Raw genomic sequence first — 24,850 nt, 5'->3', positions numbered from 1 at the left:
CAAATAAATAGAAATTTTGAGTCCAGGGACACCTTTGAGGCCAACAAAGTTTTATTCAAGGCAAAAGCTTCTCTCTGTGTGTCTGCCAAGTTGTGTATGTAAACAAAAGTGTGTACCTTGGATAAGATGTTGTCGGTCTTCAGGGCAGCCCTGGATTCGAATTCCGTTCTGCTGCTTCAGACCGACACAGCCTCCCACCTGAACAGATAGATAAACCTAAGTGGGAAAAGCCCGCTTCCGGTTAATGTTCATGGGATGTTGAATCGCCGGGATAATGCTGTGGGATATGGCCCTGACTCAGGAGGTCTTGGAAACTGTGCAGGGAAGGTGCTTGGGTGGGTGGCCACCGAGGAAGACTCTGCAGAGGAAGGCCTGGAAATGGCCTCTGCTCCTCCGTGGCCTGAAATGCCCTGACTGGGCTGGCCAGGACTGGTTACAGGTAAGAGCACCTTCACCCACAGGCATTTATGACATTTATGCACCACCCTCCCTTGCGGCTCAGGGCGGTTCACTTACGACATATAATATAATCCAGCAACCAAAATAAATACAAGTGACAGTGGTTTTTGATAACAATTCAATTCTAACAAGATCAGCCTGCTGACTATGGCCCCGTAGGTTGGTCGATTCAGGTGCCGTTCATGGGGAGGGCTTTTCTGGGGGCCCCAGCAGCTGATGCTGGTTCAGCCGACCTCCGCCTGGCGGAAGAGCTTCCTTTTGCAGGCCTTGCGGGACTGCGACACGTAAGGCAGGGCCCTGATCCCTTCCGGGGGGGCTTGTTCCATCAGTTGGGGGCCGGGACGAAGAACGTTCTGGCCCTGGTTGAGGTCAGACATGTGCCGGTCTGAAGCAGCAGAAAAAAGTACCGTCCAGTGGCCTCTTTACAACCAACAAGGCTTTATTCAGCCTGAAGGCCCTGGAGATTTTGAGGGTGGAGCCAGGAGAAGGTGGGGTCTGAGGCAGGGAGGGGCCGCAGCGGAGTATATTGCCATGGAGTCCACCCTCGGAAGGAAGGGAAGGTGGCCTCATCCATCCTGACCCCCAGGGCTACTCTCCACTGATCCACCACAATCGGGAGACCACATTGTTTTAAGCCTAATTTTTAATGACTGCAGTCATTTCTAGACTCCCGAGGAGCGAGGCTAGTTGATCCTGCTTGGACTCTGCTGCCTATCTCCACCCCCCCCCCCCCCAGCTGAGATACAGTCTCTACTGCCAGGCAAATGTCTGTCTCTTGGTTTAGGGTCTGCTGACACTGGAGCCTTGGAAGACCCCCGGAAGACTCATGCTAGTTCCCCGCAGAAGCTCCAAGGACCGGATTCCCTTAAATAACCAACGTCAGCACCGAGCCCTTTCTTGGGGAGGAGCAGGTGTGTCTGAACGGAAATAGTTCTTCACAAAGCCTGCGTGCAGGATCACAAAAGAAAGACTGGGGCATTTGCCTGGGGAAGTCCATCCTGGAACATGCAAACCTCTCCTTCCCTGGGGGAGAAATCCTCTTGCTTTCAGCCGGGCTTTCTGGAGCTTCGCCGTGTTTCATGGTAAGTAGAACGTCACTCAATGAAATGGTGTTTATTCTCTGGGAAGTTTTAGAGGCACTTCCCAGAGAGGGGACCGCTATGCAGGAGTCAACTCTGTTCCCCACAGAGGGGAGAGACTTTGGGAAGTCCAGGCTTTACGATCATAACCCCCCCTCCCCGTTTCCTCCCCACCAATGAGGGCCCTGACCTCCTCCTCTAAGCAGCGAGTGGTCACCAACACGCCTTGCCTCTTATGGAAAAGTCTTGCTATTGAACCAGAAGGCGATTCAGACCATGAGGCCGTGTCCCTTGCTGTCCCCCATGACTAGGACGGGGTGTGTGAGTCGGACAACGAAGGAAACGGAGAGAAATAAAGTTCATTCCTTTGAAATGGGGTGCTGGAGGGGAGTTTGGCTCACTGCTGGCTTTCCGACTCCAGGCTGGGGGGTAGAGCATGGGGAGGGAGGATGTGGGGAGGAGAGGGATTTCAGTCATATACAGGGGAGGGATTTCGGCTGGATACAGCTACAAAGCTGCCGTATTCTCCAAGAAGGCGACCAGCTATGATTCTAGGAGATCTCCAGGACCCCCCCTGGAGGCTGGCAACCCCACTAATCAACTTGACGTGGCAAACTCTGCTATTTGCAGCCAGTGTGCTACAGTCGCTCCCTCTTTGGCTTTTATGCCACCGTTTCCAAACCGAAGCTCTTGAGACGGTGGTGCAGAGCTGACCTTCTTCTCTGTGCTTCCGTCTGATATTATTGCCCTGTTCCTTGGGAGATTTCACAGGAGACACTGTGGAGGCCTCAGTGTGTTGCTCTAGGAGGGGCTTCCTTTCTGCCTTGATCTGTCGACTGTCTGCTGAGGCCTGCTGTCCAATTCCATTAGGTCACCTGTGTCCCCCCCCCCCCCCCGTTGCTCTTTGATTCACGGCTTCTCCTATGAAGGTCTGTTTGCTTCCCTGGCTGGATCTGTCCGAGGGGCTGCGGCACTGAGAGCGAAAGGGCAAGGTTGATTCATCCCACTCGTGACTCAGGGCAAGGAGGCCATAGTTTAAAAAACAACACACCACACTTGCGGGGGAAGAGAGGGCCCGTTAAAGCCGGCATGAAGACATCCCCCATTTGCTAGGGGCAATACATTCAGCGTCAGGCCCTAAACAGAGAGGTAGAGAAAACTTCCAGAAATCTCGTGAGAAAGTTCCAACTCAAAGGCTCCTAAGTCAGCTCAGTTGTCACGGGATAAGAGGACTCATCAAGTTTGCAGATGGCACCAAATTGGGAGGACTGGCAAATACTCTGGAAGATAGAGACAGAGTTCAACGAGATCTGAACACAATGGAAAAATGGGCAAATGAGAACAAGATGCAATTTAATAAAGATAAGTGTAAAGTTCTGCATCTGGGTCAGAAAAATGAAAAGCATGCCTACTGGATGGAGGATACGCTTCTAGGTAACGTTCTGTGTGTGAACGAGACCTTGGGGTACTTGTGGACTGTAAACTAAACATGAGCAGGCAGTGTGATGCAGCGGTAAAAAAGGCAAATGCCATTTTGGGCTGTATCAACAGAGGCATCACATCAAAATCACAAGATGTCATAGTCCCATTGTATACGGCACTGGTCAGATCACACCTGGAGTACTGTGTGCAGTTCTGGAGGCCTCACTTCAAGAAGGACGTAGATAAAATTGAAAGGGTACAGAGGAGAGCGACGAAGATGATCTGGGGCCAAGGGACCAAGCCCTATGAAGATAGGTTGAGGGACTTGGGAATGTTCAGCCTGGAGAAAAGGAGGTTGAGAGGGGACATGATAGCCCTCTTTAAGTATTTGAAAGGTTGTCACTTGGAGGAGGGCAGGATGCTGTTTCTGCTGGCTGCAGAGGAGAGGACACGCAGTAATGGGTTTAAACTTCAAGTACAACGATATAGGCTAGATATCAGGGGGGAAATTTTCACAATCAGAGTAGTTCAGCAGTGGAATAGGCTGCCTAAGGAGGTGGTGAGCTCCCCCTCACTGGCAGTCTTCAAGCAAAGGTTGGATACACACTTTTCTTGGATGCTTTAGGATGCTTTGGGTTGATCCTGCGTTGAGCAGGGGGTGGGACTAGATGGCCTCTATGGCCCCTTCCCACTCTAGGATTCTATGATTCTATGATTCTAGGACAAGTCCCGCTTGTGGTTTAGAAGCTGGTTAAGCAAAAGGAGACAGAGAGTGAGTTTTAAAATGTGCAGGTTTCACCCTAAAGGGATGATTTGGGGTTGGGAGTCAGCAGTGAAGTGGCAACGTTTGCAGATGCTTTTCCCTATTAGAAGGACTCCCTAAGTGGTTTACAATCGCCTTCCTCCCCCCACAACCAACACCTGTGAGGAAGGGTGGGGTGAGAGAGCTCTAAGAGAACTGTGACTGGCCTAGGGTGCCTGCGTGTGGCGGAGGAATGGGGATTCCCAATCGGCTCTCCAGACTCAAGGCTGCTGCGTTTAACCCTGGCACCACGCTGGCTAAGTGAGAACCACGGAGGACTGTGAGGTGCTCCAGAGGGACGTGTCAGGGCTGGGGGAGGGGGGATCCACGTGGCCAATGAGGGTCAGTGTGGGGGGTGCAAAGTGATGCACAAATGGAGTCAAACCCCCTAATTACAAATATGTCTCAATTAGGTCTGAATTGGTGGAAACTGACAAGGAACGTAAATCTGGAGTCTTCATAGATAATTCAATGAAGACGTCACGGCATTAAAATTGGAAACGTTGTGATGGGGAGTCTTAGGCAGGGCCTTGAAAACTAATCCGCCAATATCAGGATGCCTCAATAATTCTATGGTGCAGCCCAATTGCGAATACTGAATACAGTTCTGAAGAAGGAGAGACTCCCTGAAGGAGTCTCCAAGCGGCTTCCAATCGCCCTCACTTCCTCTCCCCACAACAGGCACCCTGTGAGGGAGTTGGGGCTGAGAGAGTTCTGAGAGAACTGTGACTGGCCCAAGTTCACCCTGCCGGCTGCATGTGCAGGAGGAGTGGGGAATCCAACCCAGTTCACCAGAGCAGAGGTGGCTACTCTTAACCACTACACCAAGCTTGCTCTCACCACTGGTTCTAGTCACCACAACTCAAAAAAGATTTTATAGCATTGACCAAGATGCAGAGAAGGATAACTAAAACGGTTAATGGGATGCAGCCCTTTCCCCAGGAAGGAAGGTCAAAGTGACTGGAGCTCTTTAACTTGGAGAAAGGCTGACATGAGAGAGGTTTGCAAAATGATGCATCAGAAGGAGAAGGCAGATCCATAGAATCCTAGAGTTGGAAGGGACCTCCAGGTTCATCTAGTGCAACCCCCTGCGCAAGGCAGGAACTCACTACTAGCTGTCCACCCACAGGGACCCCAATCCCATGCGCTTCAAGGTCTCATGCCATGCAGTCCACCCTCCAAAGGTTGCCATTTTTGGATTTTGGGAGAACTCAGGAGGTCTCCAGGCCCCAACTGGAGGTTGGCAACCCGAGCTGAAGAGGGGCTAGCTGTGTCCTGTGTGGCAGCACAATGGAGGTGGAGCCCAGAAGGGGTCGAGGGACCCAGACAAGGGATCGCAGCAGATGCTGCCGTGACGTTTCGGAAGCCATCGCAACCCCTTTTGTTGGCTTATAAATTTGTTCTGCGGTTCGGTGGCTGCTTTATGGGCCGTTCCGTGTTGCTTTTTGCCGCTCGGTTTTATGGCTGTTCTATAATATCCGGAGGGTGTCATTCCTTTCATGGCAGGCTGAGCTTTTGTCTCCTTCTGTGTTTGCCTCCTTCTCTCCTCAGTTACACGGAGTGACAAGAGAGGGGAGAGGTGGGGGGAGGGTTCGGTGTCTCCTGACCACGAGGGGTCGAGAAGAGACCCTTACAAAAATTAACAATAAAAGTGGAGATGTTCGGACTTCTGTGCCAGTGGCAAGAATTTAGAACCACAGAATCCCAGAGTGGGAAGGAGCCAGAGAGCCATCTAGGCCAACCCTCTGCTCAAGCATCCAGGAGGAGGAGTCTCAAGGCAGCTTCCAATTGCCTTCCCTTCCTCTTCATGATAAGAACCTGTCCAGCCACTGCCTGAAGACTGTCAGTGAGGGGGAGCACCTCACCTCCTTGGGCAGCCCCTTCCATGGCTGAACCACTCTGGCTAGCCGGTACTGTTCTACATGTAGTTTAAAGCCATCACTGCATGTCCTTTCCTCTGCAGCCAACGGGAACAGCATCCTGCCCTCCTCCAAGTGACAACCTTTTGTGTCCCCTCTCAACCTCCTTTTCTCCAGGCTGAACATTCCCAAGTCCCTCAACCTATCTTCATAGGGCTTGGTCCTTTGGCCCCAGATCATATTCGTCGCTCTCCTCTGTACCCTTTCAATTTTATCTCCGTCTTTCTTGTAGTGAGGCCTCCAGAACTGCACACAGTACTCAAGATGAGGTCTGACCAGTGCCGTATACAGCACAAGGACTATGACCTCTTGTGATTTAAAAGTATTTTAAAGGGTGCCATATAGAGGATGGAGTTATTCTCTTTTACCCCAGAGGGACGGACCAGAACCCATGGGATGAAATTCAAAAGAAATTCCACTAAACATCTGGAAGAAGTTCCTGACAGAGCAGTTCCTCAGTGGAACAGGCTTCCTCGGGAGGTGGTGGGTTCTCCACCTTTGGAGGTTTTTAAATAGAGAGGCTGATTCTGTGAAGGTTCAAGGGGGTAGCAGGTGACAGTGGATGAGCGAGAGGGTTGTGAGTGTCCTGCACAGTGCAAGGGGTTGGACTAGATGACCCAGGAGGTCCCTTCCCACTCTAGGATTCTATGATTGTGATGTGATGCCCCTGTTGATCCAGCCCAAGACTGCATTGGCCTTCTTTTCTGCTGCATCGCCCTGTCTGCTCCTATTTAGCTAACCGTCCACAAGTACCCCAAGGTCTCGTTCACACACCCTGCTACTCAGAATCTGCCATGTTCTTTCTTTCTTTATAATTGGCTGTAAATCTCAGCCCACCCACCACAGGGTGGTTTACAACAGCTTAAAACTTTAAGATTAGACGTGAAAGCAATTCACCTGCTTAAAACATAGGCAACCCTTGCTTCCGCCCTCTCCATATGCCAGGGCCAGATGTTAGGATGGAGGGTGTTTCGAGGGGGGGGGGAGGAAGGTTCTTGATGTTCTGGTGGCCTTAACCAAATCTCTGGTGGAAGAGTTTCGTGGAACTGGGTCTCATCCAGGATCTCCTTCCTCCAGGTAGAGACCAGGACCAAAAAGGCTTGTTGGGGCCAGGCAAATGTCTCTTGGGCCAGGGAACACCAGCCTGTTGGAACTAGCAGAGCATAAACTCTCCCGGGAACATATTCAGAGAGGTGGTCCCTCAGGTCTGCCTGGCCCAGATCACCAATGGCCTTAAAGGTCAAAACCAGAAACCTGAACCTATTCCATTATTCTGCACATCTGCTTGTGACTTAGCCTTACCTGGAGTCCACATGATCACACAGAGCGGGTTTTCTCTTCTTTCTAGGTCATGCAGCCTCTGAACCAGGATGGGCCCCCCACAGGAGGATGCCCCAAGGGCCAATATCTCCTTCTACCAGCCTTCCGTCCTCCTCATGATGGGCATTCCTGGCCTGAGCCAGACCCACCAGCAACTGGCCTCCATCCCCTTCTGCTTCTTCTACCTGATTGCCTTCTCAGGGAACTCCACCATCCTCTACATCATCAAGAGGACGCCGAGTCTCCACGTGCCGATGTACTACTTCCTCTCCATGCTGGCCGTGGTGGACCTGGGCATGGCGGCCTGCACTCTTCCCACCACCTTGGGCATTTTCTGGTTTGACCTCAGGGCCATTGGGTTTGATGCCTGCCTCACCCAGATGTATTTAATCCATGTCTTCTCTGTGCTGGAGTCCTCCGTGCTGTTGGCCATGGCCTTTGACCGTTGCGTCGCCATTTCGCGACCTCTGAGGTACAGAGCCATCCTGATCAAGGCGACCGTCCTCAAAGTAGGCCTGGCCATGCTGCTGAGAGCCGTCGTCTCCCTCCTGCCCATCCCCTTTCTTCTCAAGCGGTTATCGTATTGCTCCAACAACAGCCTCTCTCACTCCTTTTGCTTCCATCCGGACGTGATGAAGCTGGCCTGCGCAGACGACATCACGGTCAACGTCCTGTATGGCTTGGTGGTCATCCTCACAACCGCAGGCATAGACTCCATCTTCATTGTGGTCTCTTACGGCCTGATTATCAGGACCATCATCCACCTCGGGGCCTCAGGGAAGTGTTGGAAGACCCTGAACACATGTGTCTCTCACATCTGCGCTGTGCTCCTTTTCTTCATCCCGATGATTGGCATCTCCATGATTCACCGATTTGGCCAGAACTTCGACCCAATGGTCCGCACCATGGTTGCCTATGTCTACCTCATTGTGCCCCCTGCTTTGAACCCCATCATCTACAGCATCAAATCCAAGCAGATCCGGAAAGCTATTGGGAGGGTGTTGCTTTGCAAGACAGATGCCATCTGAAACGGGGCTGCAGCTTCTCTCCCGGGGGTTCAACTGGAACCCGAAAATGTTTCTGCTCAGTGCAGCTTTGGTTCTGTTGCACGACATGAGTAAGCTGTTGTGGATTAGGCCTGCGACCAATACAGCCCCCTGAACTCTTGCTTAAACCAAGCGCATGGAGGGAACACGGCCATCCTGCTGCACAAGGTGGGATGAAATAAGCCTGAAGCTCCAGATTGTCATTTCCAACCATGCCTTCAAGTAAACCCACAAATTGACCCCCCCCCCCGCCCCACATGCTGACGGTTCAGCTAGATCGAGGTGGGGCTTTTTGGCTGTGCGTGGAAGAGAGGAAAGTCTGAATTCTGAGACTGTCCCGTCAGACTGATCAAGCGGAAGGCTGGCTGAACACGTTTCCATGGTGCTCTGCTGAGGCCAAGGAAACCGTATCCAGAGACGACAGCGTGGGTCATCTCCGCATGGAGAGCGGATCTCACCTCTGAGCTCTCCCTGCCTGAGGTTGTTGGCTGTAGGAGGTTGACCCTGCTGCCAAGCAGGAGAGGCCTTTCTGAGACTTTCTGCGGGCAGAAACCAAGCAGAAGGTTGGGCTAGATGACCCTGGAGGCCCCTTGGAGCTCTATGATTCTAGGAGGAATCGTCTGAGCCTGGCAGACAGCAAATGTTCATTGCAGCCTGGGTCAGAGGGGGCAACTCTGCACTGGCACATTCTTCTGAGGCTTTGGGGATGGAGCTTGGGGGGGACAAGGAGAGGTACAAGACCACAGAGTCCACCCATCCAAACAAATCAGCTCATGTAGAAAGGAAGGAAGGACGAAAGAACAGACAGACAGACTGTGCCCCCTGAAGATGTTGCTGAATGGTGGGAGGGGGGCAGAGTCCTGATCAGACCTGACCCCCCCCCCCCGTGTGGGAGACAGAATCACTGAGGAGATTCAGTAGTCAGCTGCCTTGATTTGCCTCTGTCCTGTGGCCTTCTGGTATTATGGGTAGTCTTACATGGTCAACTGATATGCAATAAAGGACACTTTGTTGATTCATTTCAGGGTGATTTCTGGGCAACATCCGTCTGCAGGGATGAAATGGTGCCGCCTGGGGATTCACAGACCCTCATAGAATCCTAGAGTGGGAAGGGACCTCCAGGGTCATCTAGTCCAACCCCCCCGCATTAGGCAGGAGCTCACAACTACCTGCCCACCCACAGTGACCCCAATTTCATGCCCAAGTGATCCCTCCACCCAAAATCTCCAGAATCCAGCCTGGCCTGGAGGAAATTCGCCTACCATCCCCCAGTGGCCATCAGCAATTCCATGGGCATGCCAGGAAGGGCCAAAGAGACAAATACCGGCACACCCCTTCCTCCCCACCCACTCCCCATCTGCCTAAGTTCACAGAATCAGCATTTCTGTCAGGTGACTCTCTAGCCTCTCTAACTCTCTAACCCACAAGAGGTTCAGCCATACTGGACTTAATACTGACCAATAGGCAAGAGTTGGTGGATGAGGTGAAGGAGGTGGGGACCCTAGGGGGAAGTGACCATGTCCTCATAGAATTCCTTTTGAGATGGGGAGCCAAGGAAACTTGTAGCCAGACGCGGATGTTGGATTTTCGTAGGGGAAACTTTAATAAACTCAGAGACATGATGAGTGTCATACCATGGACGAGAATGCTGGAAGGGAAGGGAGCATGTGAAGGGTGGGCGCTACTCAAACAAGAGCTATTGCATGCTCAATCAATGACTATCCCAGAAGGACGAAAACACTGCAGGAGTTCTAAGAAGCTTATTTGGATGAACAGAGAACTTCAAGAGGAACTAAGAAAGAGAAGGAAAATGTTCAGGAAATGGAGGGAAGGACAGAGCTCTAAAGAAGAGTACCTACAGGTTACTAGGCACTGTAGATCAATCATCAGAAAGGTCAAATCTGAGAGTGAGTAAAGATTGGCCAGGGAAGCCCACTGTAACAAGAAAAGATTTTCAGTTATGTGAGGAGCAAACTTAAAGTGAAGGAGGCAATAGGTGCACTGTTGGGTGTGGATGGACAAACTCTAACGAAAGATGCAGAGAAAGCAGAAAGGCTTAGTGCCTATTTTACATCTGTTTTTTCCCACAGGTCAAAGTGTTTAGGCACATCTAGTGATGGCCATAGCCAAAGGACAGTGTCTGGGTGGCAGGTTAACATGGATAGAGAGGTTGTCGAGAGGCATTTAGCTGCATTGGATGAGTTCAAATCCCCTGGTCCGGATGAAATGCACCCGAGAGTACTCAAAGAACTTTCCAGAGAACTTGCACAGCCCTTGTCCATCATCTTCGGAACCTCTTTAAGGACTGGAGATGTCCAGGAGGACTGGAAAAGAGCAAACGTTATTCCGATCTTCAAAAAAGGGAGGAAGGATGACCCAGGAAACTATAGACCAGTGAGTCTGACCTCTGTTGTGGGGAAGATAATAGAGCAGATATTAAAGGGAGCGATCTGCAAACATCTGGAGGACAATTTGGTGATCCAAGGAAGTCAGCATGGATTTGTCTCCAACAGGTCCTGCCAGACCAACCTGGTTTCCTTTTTTGGCCAAGTAACAGGTTTGCTGGATCGGGGAAATTCGGTTGATGTCATTTACTTGGATTTTAGTAGGGCTTTTGACAGGGTTCCCCATGATGTTCTGATGGATAAGTTGAAAGACTGCAATCTGGATTTTCAGATAGTTAGGTGGATAGGGAATTGGTTGGAGAACCGCACTCAAAGAGTTGTTGTCAATGGTGTTTCATCAGACTGGAGAGAGGTGAGTAGCGGGGTACCTCAGGGCTCGGTGCTCGGCCCGGTACTTGTTAACATATTTATTAATGATCTAGATGAGGGCATGGAGGGACTACTCATCAAGTTTGCAGATGACACCAAATTGGGAGGACTGGCAAATACTCCGGAAGATAGAGACAGAGTTCAATGAGATCTGAACACAATGGAAAAATGGGCAAATGAGAACAAGATGCAATTTAATAAAGATAAGTGTAAAGTTCTGCATCTGGGTCAGAAAAATGAAAAGCATGCCTACTGGATGGGGGATACGCTTCTAGGTAACACTGTGTGTGAACGAGACCTTGGGGTACTTGTGGATTGTAAACTAAACATGAGCAGGCAGTCTGATGCAGCGGTAAAAAAGGCAAATGCCATTTTGGGCTGTATCAGCAGGGGCATCACATCAAAATCACAAGATGTCATAGTCCCATTGTATACGGCACTGGTCAGACCACACCTGGAGTACTGTGTGCAGTTCTGGAGGCCTCACTTCAAGAAGGACGTAGATAAAATTGAAAGGGTACAGAGGAGAGCGACGAGGATGATCTGGGGCCAAGGGATCAAGCCCTATGAAGATAGGTTGAGGGACTTGGGAATGTTCAGCCTGGAGAAAAGGAGGTTGAGAGGGGACATGATAGCCCTCTTTAAGTATTTGAAAGGTTGTCACTTGGAGGAGGGCAGGATGCTGTTTCTGTTGGCTGCAGAGGCGTAGGACACGCAATAATGGGTTTAAACTTCAAGTACAATGATATAGGCTAGATATCAGGAAAAAGTTTTTCACAGTCAGAGTAGTTCAGCAGTGGAATAGGCTGCCTAGGGAGGTGGTGAGCTCCCCCTCACTGGAAGTCTTCAAGCAAAGGTTGGATACACACTTTTCTTGGATGCTTTAGGATGCTTAGGGCTGATCCTGCGTTGAGCAGGGGGTTGGACTGGATGGCCTCTATGGCCCCTTCCAACTCTATGATTCTATGATTCTCTCCAGGCTAAACAGACCAACCTTTCCTCATATGATCTGGTCTCCAAGCCAGCTGTCCTATCAGATGTTTAAAGAGAGGACAGGCCCCTCTAGCTAAAGAAGTTGCAAAATTTTCCAGTGGCACCTTTAAGACCAACAAAGCTTTATTCTAGGTGTGAGCTTCACTCCCTCAGGTCTCCACAAAGCCATCCCCTTTCTCCAGCGCTTTGGGAGAGCACATGTTCAAAATAGGTTCTTGCTGCAAACTTCATGGAAGAGCTCTGCCCCCCCCCCCATTGGACTGAATGCCAAAGAAACCCCCTTCTTTGCTTCCAGGGTCTTTCATACCCTCTTTTTCTACTCAGAGAGAAAATTCATTTTCGGAAGCTGGACAGAATCCAGCCAAGGGCAGCCACTTAGATTTGCCTGATGCCGCCAGGGATGGGCATGAACCAGCTCATGATCTAATCAGCGGATCCCCTAGACCTAGTGAGATCAGGACCCTCGCTCCTCAGGAAAGGGCTCCTGAAAGCTGGACAGGGGAGGGGAGATGGGGAATTAGCTCCAAAGAATAGCCATCTTTTATTTATTTATTTATTATTATATTTATATACCACCCTTACCCGAGGGCTCAGGACAGTTTACAGAAAAGAGGAAAAGATACAATTAACATATGGTAACAGGTAACAGTAACAGTAATAACATTATAACAATAATAACTTCATTTTTAATGTGTTGGGTTTTTTACAGGTTGGGCTGTTTTATTATTTTATTGTAAACCAGCATGAGTCTTTGAGAGCAGCGGTATATAAGTCAAAATAAATATAAATAAATATAAATAATGTCCTGGCCATCTTTGGCTGGTTCTTGGTTCACAAACGGACGTTCATGGCAGGTCAAGCTGTGTGAACTTTCAGTCTGTTTGTGGCCATTTGTGAATGGATAATTTCCAGAGAGACTATCTCCACTGAATCAAAATGTTTGCCAAATTTCAAAGCAACAGGTTCCCTGAATGTATGGCATGTGTAGTTTGCTTTTTTGAAGCTGAGCCTGGCATTTCCCCAAAAAGCACTTTCCTACGGGCATCCTATGTGGGAGGCTGAAACTCAGACCCTCCAAGTCCCACCAGCACATAACTGGAGGGTGTCTAGAGGAGCTCATGGGAGAGGCCTCCAATGAGCTTAATATCTCTAACTTGCACAAGGTTGTTTCTAGACACTCTTGAACCTGTGAGTTCCCTAGGAAACCCTTTTTTAGGAGCACCTCCTTTGTGGGGCCATAGCTCATATCCCATAATTCCAATCCTCACCAAAGTTAGAAAGCATGTAAAGAAGAATCAGCCTGAGATCCCCTGTAAGGATGGTGTCTCTAGCATTCCAGGGGGGAGTACCTGCTACAACCCTAAACCTTACAAATGGAACCAGTTTGTTTGGGGCCTTAAAGTTCCTGATGGTCCTTGGCTCATGAACTGAACACACCATGAACTGAAATGAAGAGCCTTTTCCTGGTTCATGTCCATCTCCAGATGCTGCCACTGACCCACACTGTGAAAAAAGAGGAGATGGGGGGAAAGTCCATGTCCACATTCCTCTTTTTCAAAGACAGTTTCCGGAGGAGACTGACCTCGCCCTCCTTCCACTACAAAGGAATTACTGTTGCCTGGACACCCCCTACATGCATTTGCAACTTGCCTATACCCTCTTATGTGTGTCAAAAGTGCACAAATGCTTTTAACTCTACCCATTGTAGAGGCATGGATTTAGTTGTTTCTTTTCCCCTTTTGCTTTGATTTCAACGTACTGATCCTATTTTCTCATGATCCCAGTTTCCCTAGTGGAGAAAAATCAGTTCCAGATTTTCTTTCCCTGGAACATTTTGCGTATCCTTTGCCGAATCTGCTGTGTTTTCACGCTGTACACAATGGGATTAAGGGTGGGCGGGACAGCAATGTAAATGTTGGCCATCATCATGTGTAGAAGGGGAGGGAGGTGTCTTCCAAACCGATGAACTACGCTGGCACCGATCATTGGGACATAAAAGATCAAGATGGTGCACACATGGGAGGCACAGGTGTTCAGGGCCCTGGAACGCTCCTCACGGGAGGCGATGCTCAGAACGGTCTTCAGAATCAGAATGTATGAGACGAGGATGGTCACAACATCAATAAATAAAGTACAAATGACTCCAACCAGTCCATACAAGACATTAACTGTTGTGTCTGCACAGGCCAAATGCATCACATCCTGGTGGAGACAATAGGAGTGAGAGAGGACGTTGGACCCACAAAATGGGAGCCTCTTAATAAGGAAGGGGAGGGGGAAGCAGAAAAAAAAGCCTCTGGCCAATATGCCTAGTCCAATTTACAATGATAGTATTGGGGAGAAGTAAAGTGTATCTTAGAGGGTATTGAATGGCAACCAAGCGGTCAAAGGCCATGGCCACGAGGATGCCGGATTCCACCACTCCAAATGTGTGAATGAAGAACATTTGCGTGAGACAGACATTGAATGACATCTCCCTGTAGTCAAACCAGTAAACACCCAGCATTGTTGGCATGGTGGACATGGCAAAACCCAGGTCTGAGCAGGCGAGGATGGAGAGGAAGAGGTACATGGGCTCATGGAGACTTTGCTCTGTCTTGATGACAAAGAGGATCATGAGGTTTCCAACGATGGTCAGGATGTAGAGCACGCAGAGAGGGAAGGCCATCAAAGAGTTGAGCTCCTGCATACCAGGAATGCCAATGAGGATGAAGTTCTGGTGATTCACAGTGTTGTTGCTGAAGCTGATGGTCAGCATCATCCTTGTTCATTGATATTCAGGAGAACATCCACGATCACCTTAACAGATCTAAAATGTCATGCAGGAAAAGTCCCATCAGTTCTTAAGCCCATTTTGACATCACATTCCCCACCTTTGAATTATAGTCAACTTTTGTTTGTTCTCAAACCCCATCCTAGATACATTCCACACAGATTGGTGCAGTGAGAGTCCAGTTGATTGCTCCCAATAAATAAACTTTGTTGAAATAAAATATCTTTGGTGAAAGACCAGTATCTCTAGGTTTTTGCTAAAACTGGTACCACTAGGAACCATTGACCCTCACTGCTTCCCCTTGGCACCCATTTGGGTGCAAAGCCTTCCAGATGCCTTCCCCCCAGTGTGCCAAACCAAAAACTGGTTCCTGCTGGTGTGTCTGGTCCTCAAGTCTGGAGGTGATCCCATAACATCAAATGGCCGAGGGGTTGGAAGGTCAGATGCACTAAACTAGCAACATCCACACCTACCTCCAAGCTGCTCTCCTCGGATGCTGACCCCCATTGACTTCATTCGTCTTAGAAGGGTGATCCTGCGCTGGGGATTCTGCTGTAATTTAGTCTGAAACTGTATTGGATTATTATTATCCAGTTTGGTTTTGACTTTTATTTTATGCTGTTATGGTAACCTGCTTTGAGCATCTTAATGGAGAGCCATCTTATCTTAGAGAGTCTAATTCACTAAGGGAACACATGAGTTATGGGTAGGATGTGATCCCTCTGTGATGATGAAGCAGATCCACCAAAGAGCAGATGGGGCTGCTCCCGTCACCCAGAGTTGTGGTCTTAAAAAGATTCCCTAAGAACAAAAACCAGCAGGACTAGTGAAGGATTGTGCCTGGCACACCCAGACCCATCTGATACCCTTTAAGCCTTCTCCTGGTAATACTCCTGGGAGGAGTGGAGAAGATGAGAATAGCCCACCTGGGCCACACCAAAGGTCTCTCTAAGGCACCACCCTCTCTCCTTGGGCGGCCCTGCTGCCACCAGAACCTCAAGCATGGAAGGGTTGTAGCCATGCTGCAAGTGAGGTTTTTGTCTGAAGGGAATGCAGCGTCAGCAAGGAAATGTAATGCATGAAAGCTCCTTTAAAGTCAGTGCAGGGTTTAGGGAAGTGGTGGGGAAAACCCCGATGCCCAAATGACATCTTCTTTATTGCATTCTGGCTGATGAAGTTGAGTTTAGGATTTTGCATGACCCCAAAGCCGGCCCAGGAAGCCCGAAACACACGTCTCCTTGATACCTCAAACAGCTTCTCATGCTTACCTGGCTTGGTAGCACTGTGGACTGTGAACCCAGCCTGGTTCCTCTGGCTGCCGAGGGCAGATGCCGCCTGAGCCCCTGGGCGGGAGGTTCTGCCTGTGCTTTCAGTTGCATCTGAGTTTGGAGGAGAATGCTGCTGTGTTTGCCTCTGGGGGGGGGGGGATGGAAGATGCCCAAATATGCCGGGGAAAGAAAAATAAACCAGCCCTAGATGGTTCTGCACATCCCAATAATGACAGATTCTCTGAAAATCTTGTGCGAGAAGGGCCTGGAGTTCCGGTCTCAGAAAGGGCTTGCTCGGACCTTGAGTGAGATGTAACCATCACTTCCTTGAGCTCCCAGAGCCCCTGGGAGAGGCAGGGGAGCCCAGACACAGGGGCCCCTTCTGCCACACTGCCAAGGCTCCATTCATGGAAGAGGCCATGTGTCAGTCCAGGGCAAGAGCCCCGTTGTGCCTCTTTTCTGTCCCCTCCATTCCGGGCAGCACAGAGGAGGTGGAGTTGTCTGTTATCCTGGGATGCGTGAAGATGTTCACTCTGAAGGAAGCACCTGATGCTGGCTGGGAGGATTTACAGACTGGGGACTCCTCGGAGAGGCTGCCCCTGAGGGATGCTCAGCCAGCTGGGGAGGCAGAAGGCTCACAGCGGTGGGGACAAGGGCTGGTTCACTATGTGGCCTATGAGACCCTCCCCGTCACTGCTGATTCACGGTGGACCAGAGGGCCCTTCCTGGGCTCTGAACACAAACTGGCCATTTGGATCTCATGAACATTTGAATGTCCATTTACCCTTTTACTATTCTAAAAACTAAGAGTTGGAGTTTATACTCTGCTTTTCTTTACCAGAAGCTCAAAGCAGCTTAAAATCACCTTCATGTTCCTCTCCCCACAACAGGCACCCTGTGAGGGAGGCGAGTCTGAGAGAGCTTCTGACAGGACTGCTCTGTGAGAACAGTACTATCAGGGCTGTGATGACCCCAAGGTCATGCTGCATGTGGAGGAACACCACCAAGCTGGCTTTTAGGTAGGATTTGGGGTCATTTTAGGGAAGAAGGCCAGTTTTACTGAGGCAAATAAGCACCCAGTGAAGGGCCCAAAATACCTACCTTCTTTGTGCAGTTTTGAGGGGCAGGAGACTAGGTGCCCAGTTGGTGGTGGAAACAGGTTTCTTTGAAACCTTGTAAGCAGAGATGGATATCTGGAGCAAGGAGAACTGAATCTCCCCTTGATGCTTATCTACATTAACTATGGCTCATTGACTAAGCATTCGCTCTCTGTGTGAAAGTTTATAACTTCTGGGGGTGACGCTGAGAGGCACTTTCAATTTATAAACGGAAGCGTTCCACACAAGACGTTAACCCTGCAGAATACTTTATTTTTTGCTAAATAAAAACTTGTTGTTTTGCTCCATCTGTGCCTTGTCTGTCCAGCCTAAAACCCTATGGAAAAGAACAAGTGTTTTTGACAGCAGTCTATTGGCAGAATCCTGTGGTTTCTGCCACTATTTAGTAATGTTTATGAAGCCTGAGATGTAGAAGGGAGCACTGTGGGAACTGGAGTCGACCTGTCCCTTTGGTCATATTTCATTGCCCCGTGTTGTCTTTATTGCCCTCGTGCTCCTTCCTGCATTCCTCCCCTCTGTGTCCTTCTCACCCTTACCCCATCCATCCCCCCCCCTCTATCTTGGTGTTTTGACCAGTTGATGTTCTTCCCTTTCCTCTGAATTCCCATGGACGGGGCAAGGGGTAAGCAGAGTTATATGTGGAGACCTGTACTTTTTGCCTCGGTTTTGACAGTGTTTTGACGAGAGTGCTTTCTTGCCCAATAAACGAAAACTTTTGCTTCAAGTCAAAAGTTGTTTTTCAGGGTAATTGAAGATCCTCACAGTTAGCAGGGCCCAGGGCCGCCAAGTGCAGGACCGGAAATATGGTGAAGTGGGATATTCTGGTGTTTTAGGAAAAAAAGGTCCTATTATCCTAGTTGACTTGGAATCATAGAATCATAGAATCATAGAGTTGGAAGGGGCCATACAGGCCATCCAGTCCAACCCCCTGCTCAACGCAGGATCAGCCCAAAGCATCCTAAAGCATCCAAGAAAAGTGTGTATCCAACCTTTGCTTGAAGACTGCCAGTGAGGGGGAGCTCACCACCTCCTTAGGCAGCCTATTCCACTGCTGAACTACTCTGACTGTGAAATTTTTTTCCTGATATCTAGCCTATATCGTTGTACTTGTAGTTTAAACCCATTACTGCGTGTCCTTTCCTCTGCAGCCAACAGAAACAGCATCCTGCCCTCCTCCAAATGCCAACCTTTCAAATACTTAAAGAGGGCTATCATGTCCCCTCTCAACCTCCTTTTCTCCAGGCTGAACATTCCCAAGTCCCTCAACCTATCTTCATAGGGCTTGGTCCCTTGGCCCCAGATCATCCTCGTCGCTCTCCTCTGTACCCTTTCAATTTTATTGACGTCCTTCTTGAAGTGAGGCTCCAGAACGGCACACAGTACTCCAGGTGTGGTCTGACCAGTGCCGTATACAATAATGGGACTATGACATCTTGTGATTTTGATGTGATGGCCCTGTTGATACAGCCCAAAATGGCATTCTATCCCAGTTCTTATACTCTATGTTTACCAGGACCTCCCCCTCCTCAGTTTGATGCCCACCCACTGTGAGACCCTTGATCTCCTCAGTGGGAGGATTCTAGCAGGTCTATGAAAATCTCGTTCTCATACCCATCTCAGCGGTTCCAGGGTGGCAACCCTAGCTTCATGGAAAGAAATCTCATCTTCAAGAATCGGTTAGTGGAGACTGAACTTGATCATGAGGCTGAGAAGGGGAGAGACCTTGGTGTCACAGGGGCAGCTCTATGAGAGTCACCAAGGGAAACTCTGACAGGGATCGTTAGGAACTGGGTGGAGAATAAAGACGGCTGATGTTGTAGCTGGTGAGCGCTGGCAGCTGCCTTGAGCTAGCTGGCTGGGATCAGTGGATTAGAAATCCAGTGAATGAACTAATGAATAAAAAATGCAGGCCATATTCAACCCAGCATAGGAAGAGCATGCTAGCCCTGTGTTAATATGCAATATAGAGTATTATAAATTCTGTATATAACTTTGTTAAGTAAAAATGCTGTTTTATTTTTCAACTGGAGAAGCAAAAATTTGCAAATGACATTTTCTTTTTATTGTACCACAAAGCTTTCATTTTAAACCACCCTGAGACACAAGGGAGGGCAGTATATAAATGTAATAAATACAAACAAATAAATAAAAATTGTTCATCTATATTCAGTGCAGGTTCATTATGGGCCTCAGCCACAGGCTTAGCGGAAGAAGTGGGTCTTGCAAGGTCTGCAGAGCAGTTTTCGGTCCTGATCTCATTCATACAGGTCATTTAATCTAACCCATTGCTGCTCAATGCAGAATCAGCCTAAATGATCCATGATTACTTTCTGTTCAGTCGCTGCTTAAAGATTGCCAATGAGGAGAGCTCACCACCTCCTTAGGCAGCCCATTCCACTGCTGAACTACTCAGACTGTGAAAATTTCCCCCTGATATTGTTCTACACATAATTTAAACCCATTTCTGTGGGTTCTATCCTCCACTGCCAACAAGAACCTTTGCCTGCCCTCCTCCAAATGACAACCTTTCAGATACTTCAAGAGAGCCATCCTGTCCCCTCTTCTCCAGGCTGAACATTCCCACATCCCTCTGCCTTTCCTCACAGGGCTTGGTCTCCAGGCCGTGGATCATCCTTGTCGCTCTCCTCTGCACCCTCAATTTTTCCCACATCCTGCACACAGTACTCACAATATGGTTTGACCAATGCAATATACAGTGGGACTATGACACCCTGCGATTTGGATGTAATGTCTGTTGATATAGCCCAATAATTCATTTGCCTTCTTTATCGCTGTATCACACTGTCTGCTCATATTTAACTTACAGTCCACAAGTACCCTAAAATCACATTAGAATCATAGAATCATAGAGTTGGAAGGGGCCAGACAGGCCATCTAGTCCAACCCCCTGCTCAACGCAGGATCAGCCCAAAGCATACTAAAGCATCCAAGAAAAGTGTGTATTTATTTATTTATTTATTTATTTATTTATTTATTTATTTATTTATTTATTTAGATTTCTATACCGCCCATTTCTTTGCAGCTCTGGGCGGTTTACACAGAACATTATAACTTACATGAAACATTATGCAGACTATAACATCAAAACAACTTTCAAAAACATCAAAAGATTACAAAACCACAATTATAATATAATAACAATTAACAGTAACTTTGGGAGAGTCATGGGCGGGCGTCTGGGGGGACCAGCAGGTGTTCCGAGTCGGTCGGCCTCAAGCGAATGCCTGGTGGAAGAGCTCCCTCTTGCAGGCCCTGCGGAACAGTGGAAGTTCGGGCAGGGCTCTGATCTCCTCAGGGAGCTCCTTCCACCAGGTGGGGGCCAGGACCGAGAAGGCTCTGGCCCTTGTTGAGCTCCGACATGCTTCTCTGGGGCCAGGGATCCGCAGCCAGTTGGAGGTGGCGGAGCGTAAGACTCTTTTGGGGGTATAGGCAGGAAGGCAGTCTCTCAGATACACTGGTCTCTCAGATCCAACCATTGCTTGAAGACTGCCAGTGAGGGGGAGCTCACCACCTCCTTAGGCAGCCTATTCCACTGCTGAACTACTCTGACTGTGAAATTCACACACAGTGATATCCAGAAGTGTCTCTCCCATCCAGTATGCCTCCTTCTCATTTTTGACCCGATGCACTCACCCTTATTGAATTACATCTTGTTCTCCTTTGCTTGCTTTCCCAACATGTTCAGATCTTGTTCATCTCTATCTCTATCTTCTGGAGTGTTCACTACTCCTCCCAATTTGGTGGCATCTGCAAATTTAATGAGTAGTCCTTCCAATCCATCCAGATCATTGATAAAAATGTTGAAAAGCACCAGACCGAGTAAGGAGCCCTGTGGCACTCCACTGCTCACCTCTTTCCACTCAGATACAATACCCCAACAGCCACTCTTTGTGTGCGGTTCTCTAGCCAGTTCCCTACCCACCCAACCATCTGAAAATCCAGTCTACAGTCTTCCAGTTTACCCATCAGAACATCCTGGGGAACCTTGTCAAAAGCCTCACTGAAATCCAGGAAGACAACATCCACTGAGCTTCCAGGATCTAGTAAGCCCGTTACTTGATTAAAGAAAGAAGCCCAGGCAAGGAATGTCTCTCCCTCTCCAGAAATCAAAAGACTGAGAAATAATATAATTTGCTTTATAATTGGAAATATAAAATAATGACAAAGATTATTCTTTTTCTCTACAATATAGTTAAAATCCATTAGCATACATAGATGGAAGCCAAAAGATAACCGGGATAACAGGCAAGTTTGGCCTTGGAGTACAAAATGAAGCAGGGCACAGGCTGGTAGAATTTTGTCAAGAGAATACAATGGTCATAGCAAACACTCTTTTCCAACAACCCAAGAGACGACTCTACACATGGACAACACCAGACGGTCAACACAGAAATCAGATTGACTCCGGAAGATAGAGACAGAGTTCAATGAGTCGGACACGACTTTGCACCTAACAACAACAGCAAACATAGATACTTATCATGGATGCTCTGAGCTCATCCTGCATTGAGCAGGGAGTTGGAGTAGAGGACCTGTGTGGCTCCTTCCAACTCTATGGTTCCATGAAAATGATGGAAATATATTATTTCATTTGTCTTATTGCTCCTTGAACTTTGGTTTCACTGAAACTTGCTTATACCTTCATCAAACTTTTTTAAATGAGAAAAAATATCAAGTGCTCTCACTGGAACATTTTGCGGATCCTTTGCCGGATCTGCTTGGTTTTCACACTTTACACGATGGGATTAAGAAGGGGTGGGACCGCGATGTAGATGTTGGCCATGAGCATGTGAATAATGGGGGAAAGGTGCTTTCCAAAGCGATGCACTGCTGTGACACCGATCATGGGAATGTAGAAAATGAGGATGGCGCACACGTGGGAGACGCAGGTGTTCAGAGCCTTCAATCTCTCGGTGTGGGAAAAGATGAGGTAAAAACTGGATAGTTTTGTTGAAGTCTTTATGATGTCAGAATCACGTATTGACATGCTTTTGCCATGTCTACTGTGACTCCATTTTGTCTTTCTTTGTTGTTAATTCCTGCATAGATCTTTCGTGGCTCAGACAGGTTCAAAGAGGGTTTAGAAGGGTGTGTGGATGGGGGGTGGGCCTGGTGTTTGCTGCCTCTGCCATTCCAGGTAATAAACCTGCCTCGTATTTGGGCACAGGTTTCCCCCCTGTCCTTGGAGCCCAGGCTGGGCTGCAGTGTTTGGTGGCTAGTTTTGTTTCATCATGAGAAGTGATGTGAGTGAGTGTCCTCAGGAGTTCTTGTGCTTAAATTTCGAATTGGAGTAAGGAAGGAGGTGTGCTGATAAGAGGAATGCTCGTGTAGCCATGTTTCAGTCTTAGCAAAAAATTGCAGAAGTCCTGTTTTCACTTTTTCCTGAATAAAGAAATTTTCTTCAACAAACTCCATTTACTGGAGCCTCACAGATTGCTATGTTCACATTACCATGTCTGACAGCGAGGGTAAGGATTCAAAGCTGCAAAAGGACAGGGTGGTCATGAAGGATGCCACCAAGGAAGGTGCTGTGGCCAAGGCAAGTGCAGATGGCCTACCCATAGAAACCCATTATGGAAGTTGGGGATGGCCAGTTGGTGGACCTCCTGGCAAGTGACTGCCCACCATTGTCATGACCAATCCTGATCTATGAATGATACTTCGGGGATTGGAATGAGCCCAATGGCTGCAAGAGTTGGACTATAACATTTCCCTAATATTTAGCTGATATTGTTCTCCATAAAGTAAAGGAGGTAATAGGCCAACTGTTGGGTGTGGACGGACAAACTCTAACGGAAGATGCAGAGAAAGGCTCAGCGCCTATTTAACATCTGTTTTTATCCACAGGTCAAAGGGTTTAGGCACATCTAGAGATGGCAGTAGCCAAGAGAGAGTGTCTGGGTGGCAGGTTGACATGGACAGAGAGTTTGTCAAGAGGCATTTAGCTGCACTGGATGAGTTCAAATCCTCTGGGCCGGATGAAATGCATCCGAGAGTGCTCAAAGAACTTTCCAGAGAACTTACACAACCCTTGTCCATCATCTTTGGGACCTCTTTAAGGACTGGAGATGTCCCTGGAAGAGAGCAAACGTTATTCTGATATTCCTCCCAAAAAAGGGAGGAAGGATGACCCGGGAAACTACAGACCAGTGAGTCTAACCTCTTTTGTGGGTAAGATAATGGAGCAGATATTAAAGGGAGCAATCTGCAAACATTTGGAGGACAATATACCTTATATATTCTAACCACCTCATGTAAAGTTGGTGAGGGCAGTTTTGCAATGGTTGCAGGGACAACCAATTATACAGCAATCTCTCAAAGTATGAATTTCATAAAGAAAAATTGGACTTTCTGAACCACTGGCTATTCAGGTGGGGAATGACCCCACCAGGGTCCAGGATATCTTTGGCTCCACTACATACCTGGAGGCAGTTGCAGAGTTTCCTCTGGAAATTTTTACATGGATTTCTTAGATAACCCTGGCCAAATTACTGTCTCCGAATGGATTTGTTCAAAACCAATAGGGGAGGGGGAGGGAGCAAAGAAGCCCAGCTCAAAACTGACTTGGAGTGCTGAGTGCCAAAGGGCTTTTGATGAACTCAAAAAGAGGTTCATTACAGAGCCTCCAACATGCCAACCCTGCAGAGCAGTTAATTGTCCAAGTGGACACAAATCTATCTTTCAAAAAGGTTTAATGATAGTAGGGGTAGGCCATTTGGGAGAAGGAGCTTCCATCATCAGAGTAGCCCTATCCACATGGAGATAATGGCTCAAGGTGGGGGAATCGACAGATCACAAAAATCTAGAAGCCCATAAAGAGCCCTTCCAAGCGGAAAGGACTCTATGATGGACTCCCTACACACTTCCCCAAACTAAGCTAGAAATTTCTCTCTAAGTGTTGCTCCTTCACTGAATGAGCAACCCACGTAGCATTTTTTCCTGGTTATAAGACGATAAAGCTGTCTGTCCCACCCTGTCTCTGAGAGAAGACCTGGCTTTAACTCAGCCCTGGCATCCTACTTAACTAAAACCCTTTCAAAAGATTGCTGAGATGGTATTAAATGCAGTAAAACCAAATCTTTCATCTACAGGGGAGGCTTAGATGGAATGAGGACATAGAGCTTTGTTGTAAAAGTCAGCTGTAGGACAGGTGGTTGGTCTTAATTGAGAGGCTTTTTCTGAGTTTTCTTTATAATGAGAGGCCTTTGTTTCTGTGTCTACCCAGTGCCACTGTCTTGGATTTCCACTGTACTCCCCTGGCTTTCTTTGAAGGCTGGCCTGGTATCCTTTTAAACGCCCCCCAAACACCCTTCCTTAGAAACAGCAATTGTCCTCCAGCCCTCCAGATGCCTAAAACAAGTTTCTTTGCACTCACTGGTTCTCCCTCCTTAACTGGGCAGGGATCCCTCTAGATTTCTCCCCTCCCCTTTGGTCTGAATTGAAGTATCACATCCATCCTTCTGCTCAATATCTTTCCCAGTTCTCTTGACTGTGTAGGACTGCTTTCAGCTTTTTTAATCAAGACTGTGACTAAAATCCCTCTCAAAGACCTTTTTTCAGTCAAGGCCAGATAGCTCTCTTCTCAATGCAGGCTTCTATCAGAATCTGAAGGAAACTCTTCCTACTGCATTACAACTCTTATATAGCTTTTCCCACAGCTGTTCCTGGCTATTCAGAGGGCCTGGAGCAGCCTGTCACTCAAGCTCCCTGCTTCAATGAAGAATTAACCCTTCGCTTACTAGTTCTCTGTCACTTCAGCACTTGGAGCCTTACTTTTAAAGCTGGTCTCTGTCTCCCAAGGAAATCTTGCTGCTGCAATTTCTCTCCTGGAGTGATGGGGGTGAACTGCTGCCCTT

General features: G+C 48.3%; 2 protein-coding genes across 2 annotated transcripts; one reads left to right on the top strand and one right to left on the bottom strand.

Moving 5' to 3' along the window:
• Nucleotides 1–1,249: 1,249 nt before the first annotated feature.
• On the top strand, nucleotides 1,250–9,035 carry LOC143839279 (olfactory receptor 51G2-like). Its single transcript, XM_077341070.1, has 2 exons — nucleotides 1,250–1,541; nucleotides 7,030–9,035. The coding sequence occupies exon 2, from the start codon at nucleotides 7,052–7,054 to the stop codon at nucleotides 8,027–8,029; it is 978 nt and encodes a 325-aa protein (XP_077197185.1). The 5' UTR covers nucleotides 1,250–1,541; nucleotides 7,030–7,051; the 3' UTR covers nucleotides 8,030–9,035.
• Nucleotides 9,036–13,556: 4,521 nt separating this feature from the next.
• Nucleotides 13,557–14,575, bottom strand: LOC143839280 (olfactory receptor 51H1-like). The gene is given in 2 exon segments (XM_077341071.1): nucleotides 13,557–14,134; nucleotides 14,136–14,575. Coding segments are annotated over 2 exon segments (957 nt in total). The 3' UTR covers nucleotides 13,557–13,617.
• Nucleotides 14,576–24,850: the final 10,275 nt, after the last annotated feature.

Source organism: Paroedura picta, chromosome 6, assembly GCF_049243985.1.
Source record: "Paroedura picta isolate Pp20150507F chromosome 6, Ppicta_v3.0, whole genome shotgun sequence".
Lineage (NCBI taxonomy): Eukaryota > Metazoa > Chordata > Lepidosauria > Squamata > Gekkonidae > Paroedura > Paroedura picta.
Note: the sequence above shows the minus strand (reverse complement) of the source record. Positions and strands in the feature narration are given on the sequence as shown.